Here is a 14112-nt window from a genome sequence, read left to right as displayed (position 1 = left end):
AGAGGCTCTGCCGTCCCTGCAGCTGCCTCTTGTTTAGTCAGTGTTTTCTTGAATTGCTTTTTGTTTGTTATCAAGTGGAAATAGTTTTTCTAAGGTTCTGTGCTCTGTTGAGCACTGAAGTCCTCTACTAAATCAGGCACTAGATCTCCTGAGGAAGCCTTCATCTGGGACCGTGGTAGCAGTAAGAACAGACAGGGCTGTGTCTCAGGCTTGGCAGGAAGGCTGGACTTGCCTTCTCTTCCTCCCAGCATCAGATGATCTAAACCAGGGTACTTGGGCATGAATGGGACTGGTAGCTTGGTGCTGTGCTCTGCAGGGAAGTAGTGATAACACGAAATTCCATATCGGGTATGATTTATATTGAGGTTTTGGAAACAGGAAGTTTACAGATGGTTTCTAGGCACTCAAGATTACTATTGACTTTAGATGGTGGATGAAGCAAGTTATGCTGCTGTTGTGAAATCTTGTGATAAATCCAGGCAGCATTTGCATTTCTAAGTCCTAGAAATGCATAAACATACCTCTGTCTGTGGTGCAGCCTACCAGCGTGTCCTGGTTTTTGCTGGCAGGTCCTGCAGACAAGCTGCAGAGCCCAGGGGCAGAGGAGCTAGTTCATACATCCAGGCTATTTTGTGGGATTTGAAAGGGAGCACAGAGAAGCATAAGAACAACTTTTCTTTTAGGTTTTTAGTATTTCCCCTCTTGCAAAGTGCACAGACAATAGAGAAGAACGGAGTCAAATGCTGACTTTTGCAAAGCTCCCAGAGCTTTTCAGTTCATTTTGCAGATTTGATTACAGTTTGGTGTTTCTTTTATCTGGAATGGATCCTGTCTTCCCAAAACAGAATGGAAGGAATTACCCATGGGATGATTTAACTTTTTGGTTTGCTTCCTCTCTGTCACAAGATTTCCCAAGTACATTACACAAAACCTCTTTGTACTGAGGGCTATGGGTGGGGCATTATACTTGGTAGTTGCTGTGCAACTTTGTGATATGTCATTAGGAGACTTGGAAGGCTGTACGTGTACTCTGGGAAAAGGCTGTATTCTGATTTAAAATCCTCTGTTGGCTTGATGTTGTGCTTCCTTCTCCTGTGAAAGAAAACCAGGTCTTGCATCTCACACAGCCTCTTTTTGGCTCCCCTTGGAGTCGGCAAGAGTTGTGTTTGTCTGTGAGCAGAATTAGTGGTGGCTCCTGAAGTCAGTATTTCCTGGGAAAGAAACCTCAGCTGACAAATGTTGTTATTGCATGATAATTTACACTCCGCAAACCACTCATCAAGAGAACCATAAAACCCAAAACTTCCTGTGCACATATTTTCCTTGAGGGCTAAAATATTGATTGTTTGGGAAAACAGCGCTTCTATTCAGTAAGCGTCTCTCTAGCTTTCACTGTTCTGCCCATGTCCTTACTGTTAGAAAGTAGCTGGAGGGGAGCACCCCTCCTCTGACAGATGAGAGAAAAATCTTGCAGGTTTCCCAGGTGCTGTTGTATTCTGTGTAATGAATGCAAAGTCAGTTCAGACCTTACCTGACCTGGCATCTCCAGGACCTGCCCCTGCTCCCCATGCTAAGCAGGAGATTGATCCCACTTCCAAGCCTTGCAGCTCCCCAGTGCTGGTGTTACTAAGAGAAATCTGTTTTGGGGTGGCTTGCGTGGTTATGCTGCACTGGTGTGCTTTTTCTTTTGCAGAAGTCCAGGCTGTTCTCCTCTCCGACATGCTTGTATTCCTTCAGGAAAAGGACCAGAAGTATGTCTTTGCCTCACTGGTAAGGCTTTAACCTTTTCTCCTCATTCCTTTTCCATGCAAGTGACCCTCAGTGTGTGTTGTGCAGTGAAGCCATCCATCGCCTGCTAAACAACTTAATTTTCTTGCTTCTAACATTTTCATTTGCTGAGCAGACTCCATTATTTTTTATAGGAAAACACATTTTTGTGCCCCACCTCCCCTTGCTGCAGTGCCTTGGCACAGCTGATAATTGGCCTTGAAAACCTGCCTGTTGCTTGAAACACTTATTGCTTTTCAGTTTGTGCAAATTGAAGCAGTGATTCGGCTGGGAGGGGGCAATGGGATAAGGCAAACATTGTAAAAATTAATCTTAGCAGAAGGAAATGTCCTAATCAAAGCTGCATTGTGAGCTACTATGGGGGATGGGGTGGGAGGGAAATGCCACTGCAGTAAATTTAACAGAACAGCTTGAAAATAAATGTCAGAGGAATATGTTTGTAATGCATAAGACCAAAAACATCAGCTTTTGAAGGCAGGCCTCATAAAAGAGCTAGGCACACTGACCTGCTAAAGAAAACCTAGTACCTAATTGAGTCTGTTGGGCCTGTACCTTGCAGACATGGTCTAGACTGGCTAAACCTTGTGACCTTTCCACCCTTTGAACATTCTGAAAGCTGATAATTTGTTATTCCAGTTCCACCAACAATCTGCACAGGCTCGGTGCCCTACACAGAGGAGCTGATTTGCACACAAGTCCTGCTGGTGAACCGCTACCACATCACCCCAGTGTAGCATCCTGTAAAATGCACAAAGGGGCTGACTCATATGCAGATGACACAACAGCAAAGGGATGTTTTAATGGAGCAGGCTAATTACACAGAGACCATAGCACACAATGAACATCATCTTAGACACAAGCCTTATTCATCACAGGAGTCGCCTATGAGCTTTTGAGAACAGCAGGGGTTTTATGGGATTTGAAAACAAGATGTTACTCCATCCCAGAGAGAGGCTGCAAAGATGTGTGTGAAGCAGGCACTAGCAAGCTGCATGGAGTTTAAGGAGCTGTGATATTAATGACAGCGAGAGTGTGGGCAGGAGGAGATGCGATCAAAGGTCTGCTGGAGTTAGAGCAAAAATATGGTAGAGTTTGCAAAACCACAAAGTCCATTTTAAATTAATTCTTTGTTGAAATGGAACAAGGTGAAATTGCTTTTTCTCCAGGACTGATGGAGGAAAACAAGCATTTCCTTGTTCTTTGGCCCCATAAAAATTATTTATTTTTTTAATTAGCCGATAGGTTCAGAAAATGCTTTCAATGCTAGTTAGCATCTGGAAACTAGTACTGTTTACCCTCCTCACCTGTTCTTTCCATTTCAAGGACCAGAAATCCACTGTGATCTCTCTGAAGAAGTTGATCGTACGAGAAGTGGCTCATGAAGAGAAGGGTTTGTTCCTGATCAGTATGGGGGTAAAAGATCCTGAAATGGTGGAAGTGCATGCCAGCTCCAAAGAGGAGCGTAACGGCTGGATACAGATCATTCAAGACACAATGAACACCATGTAAGCTACCAAGCTTGTTCTTGCAAGGCATGATGCATGTGGTCGTGTTCTGGTCATAACTGAGACGTATCTCTCATTCAGGGATAAGGACGAAGATGAAGGAGTCCCTTGTGAGTCCGAATTTGAAAAGAAAGTGTTGGATGCAAAAGTGAGAGGACTGAAAGGTAAAAAAAACCTGCCTGGGACAGAGCTGGGGAGCGTTTTTTGAAAAATTTACAGGAATTGTTGTGTTGGGTTTTGTGGTTGAACTGACTTTTTTCAAAGGAGTGAGAATCCTGTGTCCAGCAAATGACTGCAATACTTGTTTGCACCTCACCTTGCTTGCATTATTTTTTTTCTGAGGCTGCTGGGTGCCCTTGCTGTGCAGGATTGTGCAGGGCATGGTTGTATCATCAGGTTCCACTAGATGGGGCCAATATCTCAGGAATTGCTCCGTTTCCTTGCTGAAGCTTTTATTTTCTGTCTTCATCTCTGTTTTCTGTTCACCCTGACAGAACAACTTCAGCAGAAGGATAAGCAGATCCTCGTTTTGCTGGAGGAGAAGACTAAGATCTTCCGGGACATGGCAGACAGCTCTGTGCAAGAGGAGATGCCAGGCTCCAGGCTGCTCTTCAGAGCCAACACAGAAGAAGCACCAAAAGGAGAGGCCATTATGAAAACAGCAATAAATGAAGGTGAGAAAGTCAGGGTGACATGTTAATTACACTAACCAACGCACCCACCTGCAGTGAAGCCATCAGTCCTCAAGCACCAGTTTTGCAGGGGAGGTCTTCTCTTTGTCAGAGTAACAGCAGAGATAAGGAGATACTGGTACTCACGGTATTGTCTCAGGGACAGGTAATGAGGATCAGGAAAGGAAGCAGATATTGAAGGCTGTTGAAAGAAGGCAGAAAAGAAGTCTGCACAGAGAACCACCATGCATTGACTCTGCACTGGGATCAGAGGCAGCGCAGGATTTATCTTTGTCTGAAATTTGGACCATCCAGACTTTTGCTGTGCTTCAGTCTCAGCAAGGTGTGAGAAGGAGCTCAGGTTCCAGCAGGTGCTTGTGATGCCTGCAAGGGATCTCAAGACAAGCCAGTCTGCAGGCAGATGCAAGTGTAGATGACAACTTTCTGGTGTGATTTTTGGAGAGGCTAAAAATTATTAAATGCTGTTGTCAGAGCACACCAGAGTTGCCTGGAGGAAGAGAGAGAGGTGTGAGCCTGTGCAGAACTCCAAGAATTGGAGTTAATGGTGAGACAGACTGAGTTTTTGCAGGGAATATGTGTAGTGTTCATATCATTGTCATAGAAACATTGTTTCTTAGTACAGCAAAGCATGTGAATTTCCCATCTGAGCTCGGGTAGGGATGAAAACAACTCAGAAGCCTGAGGTCATCTTTGACAACGATATTTTTGCTTTTTATCAGTTGAACTGCTGCAAGATCTAGTGAACAGGAGCCTGGGTACTGCCCTCGGGCAGCAGGTCAGCAGCACTGTCATGGAACAAGAAGGAGGAGTTGGTCCCATCTCTCTCCCTAGAAGGGCAGAAACTTTTGGAGGATTTGACAGTCATCAGATGAATGCTTCCAAGTGTGAGTAGCTACATGTGTGCCCATCAGCTTTCATTAATAATAGATAATGTCATTGTATCCTCTTGTTTCAGAAGCACTCCAGCAGCTGGTGATTTGGGTTTCCTATCAACTCCCAATAATAGTTGATAGATTAAATAACACATGAGGAAAAAAGCCTATGTGCAGGTAGAATGGTGGTAGTTGAGAACCCATGGCTACATGAGGATTAAACATCTGAACTCCTCACTCCTTTCTCTCTGTGCTCTAAATCATTCTTCCTTCTTTACTCACATGCCACATGAAAGCGTTTGGCTTCTTAATAGATTAGTTTCTTCATGTTCTTATGATATTATCTTCAGCTCTGTTCTTCATTCTTCAGTTATCTTCCAGCAGGAGCCTGGTGCTGTTGTGTTTGTGAATGGATGAGGGTATTGCTGAATCAAGCACCTTCTCCACTGCCTCTGTTCTCTGTGCGTTTGTGTTCCACAGACAACTGCATGTGTTATTCCTGCAATTAAGTCTCCCCCAAACAAATGTGTGAATATTTATTTCAGCTACATAGTTGGCTGCTTCCCAGTGCTCTCTTTCTTTGCCCTAGTCATCAGAATCTTCCCTGTCCTCAAATTCCTTTCTCTGTGGTCTCACTCATACTTCTAATACAGCCAGTTTTGCTGTGCTAGTGTCTGTCTCAGTGTTGGGATCATTGGACCTTGTCTGACCTTCTGCATTAAAGGAGCAGTGTTAGCTCCAGACAGTCAGACATGAGAAGTATGTAGAGGTTTTCCCAGCGCTATTGGAAAGCTGCAAAGCCCTCCACAGGCCTTGTCATCATAATGACAAACATATTCACACTGGAGGGGTTTGTTTAGGGTTGTGGCTCTCTCTGTTGCAGTGATGAATGGGACAACCTCAGGCTGTTCATTGCCCAGCTCTAGATTTTCTGCAGAAATGTCCTCTTTTGAATTAGATTGTAATTCAATAGTCGCAGCGTCTTGGGAGAATTTGGGAAAAGAATGCAGAGCCTGTTTGTTCAGCTGGAGGCCAGGAGGCATGAAACCTGGCTTTCATCTCCAGTTCTGTTCACAACCTGTGCAACCTTGGGCAAGGCTTATAACCTGACTCCCCTTCGTTCTCCCCTCCAGCAAAGCAGAAGGGAGGTGTTTCCTCCTGCAGAGAGGTGGAAGGTCCCAGGACGTGGCGCAGGAGAGAAGGTCTGTTAGGAGGACTTGAGGGTCAGCCTTTAATAGCAAAGCCTTCCTTGTCGGGGGGGTGGTGGGAGGAGAGGGCCTTTGAACTAGGTACAATGTCCTTCACATTGTTGCAGATACAGGTGTCTGTGAAGTTATTACCATTGAAAGAGTGGCAGTTGGGAGGTTACCAGTACAGGTGTGGGTGTTCCCCATGGGCTGTGTCTCTGCTGGCAAGGGGAATGCAAGAGTCTTGGCAAGAGCTAGAGGACCAAAGAGCCGTGCGACTCCTTAGCCACCCGCAAGCAGAAGGGTGGAGGGTTGCAGCCCTCTTGTCACAAGTCATTTCAGTCCTGCTCAGGAGCACTGATAGGAGCCATCCAGGGGAAAGTTAGAAAGAAAAGTCCAGTGTCCCTTTGAAGATGCAGGTTTCTGATAACTAAAGCTAGGGAACAATTGTTAGCATAAAATCACACAGGGTATTGCGTGGCAGCATCTGACCCAGCTGTAAATTGCACTTGCACAAGAGAGGCATTGAAACTATATCTACAATAATGTGCCCTGATATGATACTGTTATTGTTCTCCATCTGCTCTTATTCTGCCTCATGTCTTCTCAGCAAGTAGTCTTTGGTAGTGGACAGCAGTGCAGGGGGCTAGACAGGGCACCAATTAATAGGAGCATGAGAAATTTATCAGCACATTGTCTGAAACCAAAGTCAATCCTAGTCTGAATTCACAGAATCACAGAATGACTGTGGTTGGAAGGGACCTCAATTCACATCCACTTTTTCTGGTGGTGCTGACACATTCTATATACACAGGGAACAAATGCATTTAGTTGAAGTGTCAAGAGCTCTGTGTCCCCTTTTGTGAAATATCTGAGTTTCCTGTATTAAATTTCTCAGAGATTAGCAAGTTCATCTATGGCTTAAAAAAATTGAATAACCAGTGTCAATGCTGGCTTCTTCCTTTAGGTGGAGCAAAAGATGAAGGTGACGATGCTCAGGACCTTCGGAGAACAGAGTCAGACAGCATTTTAAAGAAGGTATCGCTTGGTTTATCTGTCTGCTGCCACTGAGTGCAGATTTCAAGGGAGAGACAATTCAAGTCTTGAAAAATGCCTGAATTTCTTAACACTTAGAAGTATCCTAATAAGTTAAAAATAAAGTAAATTTGGAAGTGTGCAGCCAAAAATGCTTTGCTGTAGCTAAAATCCTGACTTGAAAAGCATTGCAGATCAGTGGTATTCCTTTGTGGCACAGGTTATCTGCCATCTGTCTGCAGATCAGCTAAAGCATGTGTTTAATTATACCTCGTTATTGAAACTATAAGGTCAACTATAACCTTGCACCTATTCTTGCTGTGGATCAATCCATCATATAACAACTAAATGATACCTAATTAACATTTTATTTTATATGATTTTAACTTGCTTAAAAAACATGCATGAATTCTTCCAGAATGGAAGATGGAGGGGGGTTTAATGTGTCTGTTGTTAGTTCAGCTTCAGATCACACTTACTGTGATTTCTCATTTGTCCTCATATTAAATCTGTGATCCTTTCATAGGGTGGAAATGCTAATCTGATGTTCATGTTGAAAAGGAATAACGAGGTAAGAATTGATTAGGTTGCTCAGCTGTTTCCTTCATTTAAGTGGCAAGTGAATTTGTCTCAATAGGTGATAATGTGGAAGAAAATACATTTCATTTGCTGAAGCGCATGTAGACTTTTAAATACATTAAGCTGAACCCACTCTGTCATTTATTTGTTTAACCTTGGATGTTCAGACAGGGAATTCGCTGATTGTCATCTGCTTGCCAGCAGGATGGTATGTGATGATTATAGGCAGCAAGGGTTAATTACCACTAGGATGCACAGGGCTGTATTTATTGTGCATCTGCAGACAGAGGCAGTTTAATTTGATGTTGCAGGTGCAGTGAATTGGGGCAATTAGATTCTATTCTCCCTTTGATACACATTCATAACTCCTAATTAGCATTAATGGCAGAATGAGAAGCAGTTCTTTTAATACTGGCTATCACACCATTATTGCAAATAGTGCAGTGTTTTTTCTTCTTCTTAAAAGTAATTGTAGGATATTAAAGATTCGGAGAAATTTTTAGCTAGACTAAAAATATAGGGATAGGGCATCGCTCCAGAGTAGTTTGCTGTGTTGCTGCACAGCGTGTTCGCATTTACCTGTGTTTTCAGAGAGCCTCCTTGAACACACCTGCTGTAGTTGTGTACCTGCTGTATTGCAGTTTTTCTATCTAATGACAGTGGGACTTGTATGGGTCAGCCAGGGGTGGAAGAGTACAAATAGTCTATTTTCATTTTAAAATTATTTATTTTTTTCACCCCTTGAAGTTCTTTCCCTGAATTTTTTAAATGAACTGCTGGGTTTCATCCCAATTATTTTGCTTGTTCTTGAGCAAGCTGATGCTGTGGGAAGTGGTTTGCAGAGCCAACCCAGGAGTTCCCAGAAGATCTGTACTGTTTGGTGCTTCTGCAGATGTTTTCCTCCCCTGCCGTACTGATGGCTGGGAAAGTGAGGAAGATGATGCCAGGCACCTCTGAGAGATATCAAAGGGATGTGTATATGTACTGGGGGATGATGCAGTCACTGGAAGTGAAAAGGGAGTAAAACAAAGGTGTAGAGGGATGGTCATACCACGTGTCAGACCCTCCGGTGGGTCACAGTGGAAAAGGAGGATGCTTTACACGTACCCTGGCACCCAGTGAGATCTAATAGCAATGCTTTTGTTTTCTCGCAGCAGATCCTCCAAACCATTACCAGCCTCCATAAGCTGCTCAGTGCTTTGCAGGTAGGCTTGGCCATACATCCTGCTTCTGCATGCTGCTTTGCTTGAACTGCGAATCCTGCCAGCCAGTAACAGCCACTGTGCTCCTCCTCTGATTCCCCTTTCCCTTTGCCCACCACATCCCTGCGTGGCTGAATACCCTGCGGATGACGTGCAGGACTATGTGCAGGCAGCGTGCCAGCAGGTTGTAGGAATGAGCTGCTGCCTGAGTGAACTGGTGCTCATCTGAATTTGGGACTCTGCTGGGGAAGATGCTCTACCAGCATCCTCTGGTAGCCCAGCCGTAAGGCAGCAGTGCTGAGCTGTGAAATTGGTGGGAGGAGGGGTTCAATATAGCACCCTGAAGTTTTCAGGGATGGGGTGTCTCTCTGTGGAGAGAGTGCTGCAGTGATGTGTGTCCTTTCTCTCCTAGGGTGTTGTGCTGCAGCAGGACACCTACATCGAGGACCAGAAGCTGGCTCTGAGTGAAAGGGCTCTGACCCGAAGCTTCTTCCGACCAACCTCGCTACTGGAGCAGGAGAAGCAGCGCAACCTGGAGAAGCAGCGTCAGGAGTTGGCCAACCTGAAGAAGCAGCAGACACAGCACCAGGAGGAGAGGAGGAGGAGAGAGAAAGAATGGGAAGTCCGGGAGAAGGAGCTATCAGAGCAGGAGACCCACCTGGCCCAGCGAGAGGAGCAGGTCCAGAGAGGGTGGCAGGATCTTGAGCGAGAGCGAGAGGAGCTGCAGGTGAAGAAGGCCGCCTACCAGCTTGATCTGGAGAGGCTTCGTACAGCACAGAAGCAGCTGGAGAGGGAAAAGGCACAGTTCAAGCAAGACGTGGAGCGATTAGCTCAAATGCGGCAGGAGCCTGACCACAACCAGGTAAATGCTGCCAGTGGCCAGGCTGTTGGGGAAGCCGTGCCCTATGGGGAGCTCCTGGGTCAGCTGCGTGCCAGCAGTGATAGATTGACACCAGCCCAGCCCTAACTTGAGGGGCCTGGTATTTAGAACTGTCTCTTTCCTTGCACGTGATGTGCAGGGCTGCGTTTGTTGCACCTCCAGAGCTGCCGAGGTGTTGACAGTGTGTTCAGGATGCCTGGCCAGTCCTGAGCAGTAGGTGGTTACAGCAACCTGAGCTCTGCCTGCTTTTCTGTGCCATGTGTTGGTGGATGGCAGAGCAGAGATGGTTGGCTTGCAGAGAAGATGCCTTAAGCAATCCCAGGATGTCGATACTGCCTTTGATTTTGACCTTCACCCCATGAGGGCTGAGCTCTGGAGAGCAGTAAGGCAGATGAGATGTCTTTCTTGGAAACAGTCTGAGTGTTGTGGGTTACCTGCAGCCTCAAGCTGTCACAAAAGCCACTTGCAAGGCTGGTAACTACAGGAGAAGGCTGTTTGTGTGCTTACATCCATCTTTAAAAAGCATTGTTGATACCTAGCAAAGAATTGGGCATTGTCCCTGTCCTAAAGAGTCTGGGCACCTGCAGTCTGGTCATGGCTCAGTGAGCAAAGGTCTCTGGCTCTGCTGCAAGAGGCTTCTGGTGTCTGGCTGCCCACAACCAGAAAGGAAAGCCCGCACACACATCCTACTCTGGGGGGTTTTCAGCAAGCTGGGGTTTACTTTTTTATAACTGCAGCAGTTTGACTGAGGAGACCAAGCATCCGTTGGCAAACATGGGCTGAATTCGAACCTTAAGCCTGTTGTTGATCGTTTGTTTGTTTGTAACTCACTAATTCTGAATGTAATTTACTTAGAGCTGTAGCAAAATTAGTTTAGAAATGTTGGATTGCGGAATGGAAATGATTTTGGGTGCCTGAATGGACTAATTGCAGAGCTCAGCAGTGAGCTCTGAAAAGCAAATCATGGCTTGCTCCCTCCCACCCTGATTCCTGATCAGGCCAGAAGTTTTCCGAGCACACAGTGAAGCTGTTCCAGCATCGAGCGCATGTAGACACGCGAGGGGCAGGGATGCTATGGGAGAGGCTGAGAGGTGAAATAACGGCGAGGCCTGGGGGATGTGGAGAAGGAAGCACCTTTTTGAGGCAGGTATCTTGCTGACATTTCAGAGCTATTAATAGAGGGTTTGGTGAGGCTTTGTTGAGCTGTTGTTTTGATCTTCCCTTTGAATGTGCAGGCTCAATTACATCCTGAGACAGCCATTAGGGGGGAAAAAAAAAATCAGGAAAAATGTTTTTGCTTTCATCTTTTGCTTGGGAAGGCTTCCTTTGACACGTGCTGCTCTGGTTCTGTGTTGCTGGCGTTCCCCTGATGGAGAGGCACGCTTCTCCTTGGCCTTCTGCCACTATCTGTGTGTGCAAACGATGCAGGGTGAGTCTTGGTATGGAGATCTTAGAGAATATTTGCCCTTGGCTTGTTGATACATAGCATAGTACATGTAGGAGCAAAAAGATACTGGAGTGTTACTCTTTATATGCCTTGTTTTTTTCATCATAAACAGAGAGGGCTTCTCTCATTGCTTTGCCTGGATGGGGACCACTTTCTAGCTAATGCATGGGCTGGATGTTCAGAAGAACCTCTGTCTCTATGAGCGGTCTGAGACACATCTTTCCTATCCAAGTTCTCTGCTAACCTCTTTCATGCCCCAATTAAACACTTTTCTTTTCCTTTATAGGTTTCAAATCTACATGAGAAACTTGCAAGAGTCTCCTCCCAGTCCAGCATCGATGACTCCTCCAAGCAGAAGAGCCCTTCCCTTCCTAAACAAGGGCACTTTGATGCAGAACTGTCTGTCTCCCCCAAAAGGAACAGTCTTTCAAGGACACACAAAGAGAAAAGCACTTTCCATTTGCTTAGCACAACAAACCAGACTAACAAGGCAGCTGAGGAACAGCCCCAGATGCCTACCCGCCTCTTCAGTTTAGCCAAACCAAAGGAGAAGAAGGAAAAGAAGAAAAAGGGCAGGGGACATCGCTCACAGCAGTCTGGTGAGTGTCAGGGGAGGTCATAGGTGTGTTCTCAGGGTCAGTGAGCTGACTCTTTGCTCCAGATAGCAAGTTTGAGAGCCATGAAATCTAGCCTTGAATGTGGATGGTAACACAGGGATGGAAAAGATCAGCTGTGATGAGTGGAGTTTCCATCCTGAAGTGATCTTCTGTGGACTTTTCTGCCTGTTCTGCAGTCCCTGGGGTTGCCAGAGCAACACACTCTGCTCCCCACTCCTTCCCTTCCCCATCCCATCTTGAGGACACTTCAGAAGCTGGATTCTCCCCTTATTTTTCAGCTTACTCTGTTTCCAGAAGAAAAATGTCCTGCTTTAGTCTGTGTGCTTTCAGGAAGTGCTGTTGGGATGCTCCTGGCTGTTGCAGCCCCTGCAGCTTTGCTGTCTGCTTCAGCTCTGTTGTAGTTTGGAAGTGATTCCCACAACGCTTCTGGTGGCCTCTCCCTTCCCCTCAAGCCTTGTCTCTTGATCTGAAAAAAAATAAAAACATGCAATTTTTTTCCCCTGGTAGTTTTGTATCCCCTTAGGACTCAGTTCTGCACCTCAAACCTCTGACCACATGGAACTTGATCTCACGCCCTCAGATGACCGGCTTTATCCATATTAACTCACTGATGTTTTCCATCTTGTGCACAGGGAAGCTCAGCAATTATGAGATGTAATTTCATGGTAGCTCATCAGGGAACTGGACATCTTTTAAGGTGCCCAGTGCATTGGGCAGACAGTGAGGTTTCCATGTGCATGGAGTGCTGTTCTGCCTGCTGTGTTCCTGTATTCCCATAATGATTTCCATCTGGTTTTTTTTGTGCTGCAGATTCTCACTCATCAGAAGCACCTCCAGAGGGTGAGGAGATCTTCTGCTGAGCACAGACAGTTCCATCAGTCGCTCTCGGCATTGGTACAGTGGACACCTCCCTGCCCGCTCCACAGCACGCTGCTGGTGCCTGCATCTGACAAGCATCTGGAGGTTTTAAATAAAACATGTTACGAAGTCTGTTCAGTGGTGGGAAAGGGCCTCTCTCCTGTGGTTTTGCGTGAATTCTCACCTCAGAGGCTGACTGCCCAGCAAATTGTACTGTCTCTCTGTGCAACCCTTGGGTTAAAGGCATTGGGATCGATGTTTTCTGTCTCTTCTTACTGCTAAAGGATGAGAGAACATGGGGCCTTAAGGGGTCTGTGCCTTCAAATCCCCCTCTTCTGGGGAACATAACCAAAACCAAGCATTTAGCAAAAGATTAGGACTCTACAAATGGTGCGTACACACTGGCATATATAGATATACTGTATATATACATATATGTATGTATGTATCCACTGGGATATGCTTACAGTCTGTACAGCCAAGCTTAGCTCGGCCCGTGGGGATAGATGATACCTGATGACTTTCAGGGAGCGCGTAGATATTAAATATCTTGCCCTTACTACTCCGATTGTAACGCCATTGACTTGCACACCCCTTTTGTGCTCGTGGTGTAGGGGTTGTTTGGTTTCAGAAAGGTACCTTACACCAGGAAGCAGTAACAGCGTTCAAAACAAAAATTCAGAGGAGGGGGGGAAAAAAAGTCAAGTCATTCTGAAAGATTATCATGGCACAGAGGATTTAAATGTCAAACTGTTTCCAGAATCAGGCAGGATGTCTTTGGGTACATTTAAAACTGCAGAGAAGAGAAATTCGGTGGTCTTGTCAGGCAACCCCAGGGAGCCAGAACAGTGTTCAAGTGGGAACAACCCTAAGCAACATTTTTTTTTATGCAATCTCTTTGAGCTCCAGCTCCCTCCTTCCCATCTCCTAAGTATTTTTTAAATTTTTTTGCCAGAATGCAGTTCTCTAGTTGTATTTGACATCCCTTCATTACAAGCCTGATGACTTACTGGAGAGATGGCTGAAAATCTGCTTTTAGGGAACCTTTTTTCTGTTATTTGTATTTTTCTTCCCCCACTTTTTGTGTTACCATTGGGCTTCTGTTTCTCTGGATTTTGTCAGCTTCCCTTGTTCGTTTCTAAGGCAGAATGAGACAACAGCAATTTCAGAGCACTTCAGTGAGACATTGCAGGTCAGGGGACTGAGTGCAGTGAGCAGGCGGCTCCTAGTCCCTGTGTTTGTACAATACCATGCACTTATTAACCATTTCTGGGGAGAAAATACATTCTTATGGGTAAAAAAAGCTGCAGGACAGGTGCAGAGTTCCAGCGTGGCAGGTCCGTTTCCATCGCTGTGGGCTCTAAGGTGAAAGTGTCCGTGCGTCCCCATGTTGCCATCAGCAGAAGGGGAAGGTCTGAGGGTGGCTCTCGCTGTGCTGACTGTGAGGTGT

The 14112-nt window shown here is 45.7% G+C and overlaps 1 protein-coding gene across 1 annotated transcript in view; it reads left to right on the top strand.

The window, feature by feature from the left end:
* Positions 1-13327, top strand: part of AKAP13 (A-kinase anchoring protein 13) — a 70670-nt gene extending 57343 nt beyond the window's left edge. The window contains exons 19-29 of the mRNA XM_010172024.2: positions 1694-1770; positions 3112-3293; positions 3375-3457; positions 3788-3967; positions 4705-4869; positions 7012-7082; positions 7606-7650; positions 8813-8863; positions 9273-9722; positions 11474-11786; positions 12615-13327. Coding sequence (XP_010170326.1) covers positions 1694-1770; positions 3112-3293; positions 3375-3457; positions 3788-3967; positions 4705-4869; positions 7012-7082; positions 7606-7650; positions 8813-8863; positions 9273-9722; positions 11474-11786; positions 12615-12664 — 1667 coding nt within the window. The 3' untranslated portion in view covers positions 12665-13327. The remainder of the gene's footprint in view (positions 1-1693; positions 1771-3111; positions 3294-3374; positions 3458-3787; positions 3968-4704; positions 4870-7011; positions 7083-7605; positions 7651-8812; positions 8864-9272; positions 9723-11473; positions 11787-12614) is intronic.
* Positions 13328-14112: the final 785 nt, after the last annotated feature.

This window comes from Antrostomus carolinensis, unplaced genomic scaffold (genome assembly GCF_000700745.2).
Source record: "Antrostomus carolinensis isolate BGI_N321 unplaced genomic scaffold, ASM70074v2 scaffold2707, whole genome shotgun sequence".
Taxonomy (NCBI): Eukaryota; Metazoa; Chordata; class Aves; order Caprimulgiformes; family Caprimulgidae; genus Antrostomus; species Antrostomus carolinensis.
This window is presented reverse-complemented; position numbering and strand designations above follow the sequence as displayed.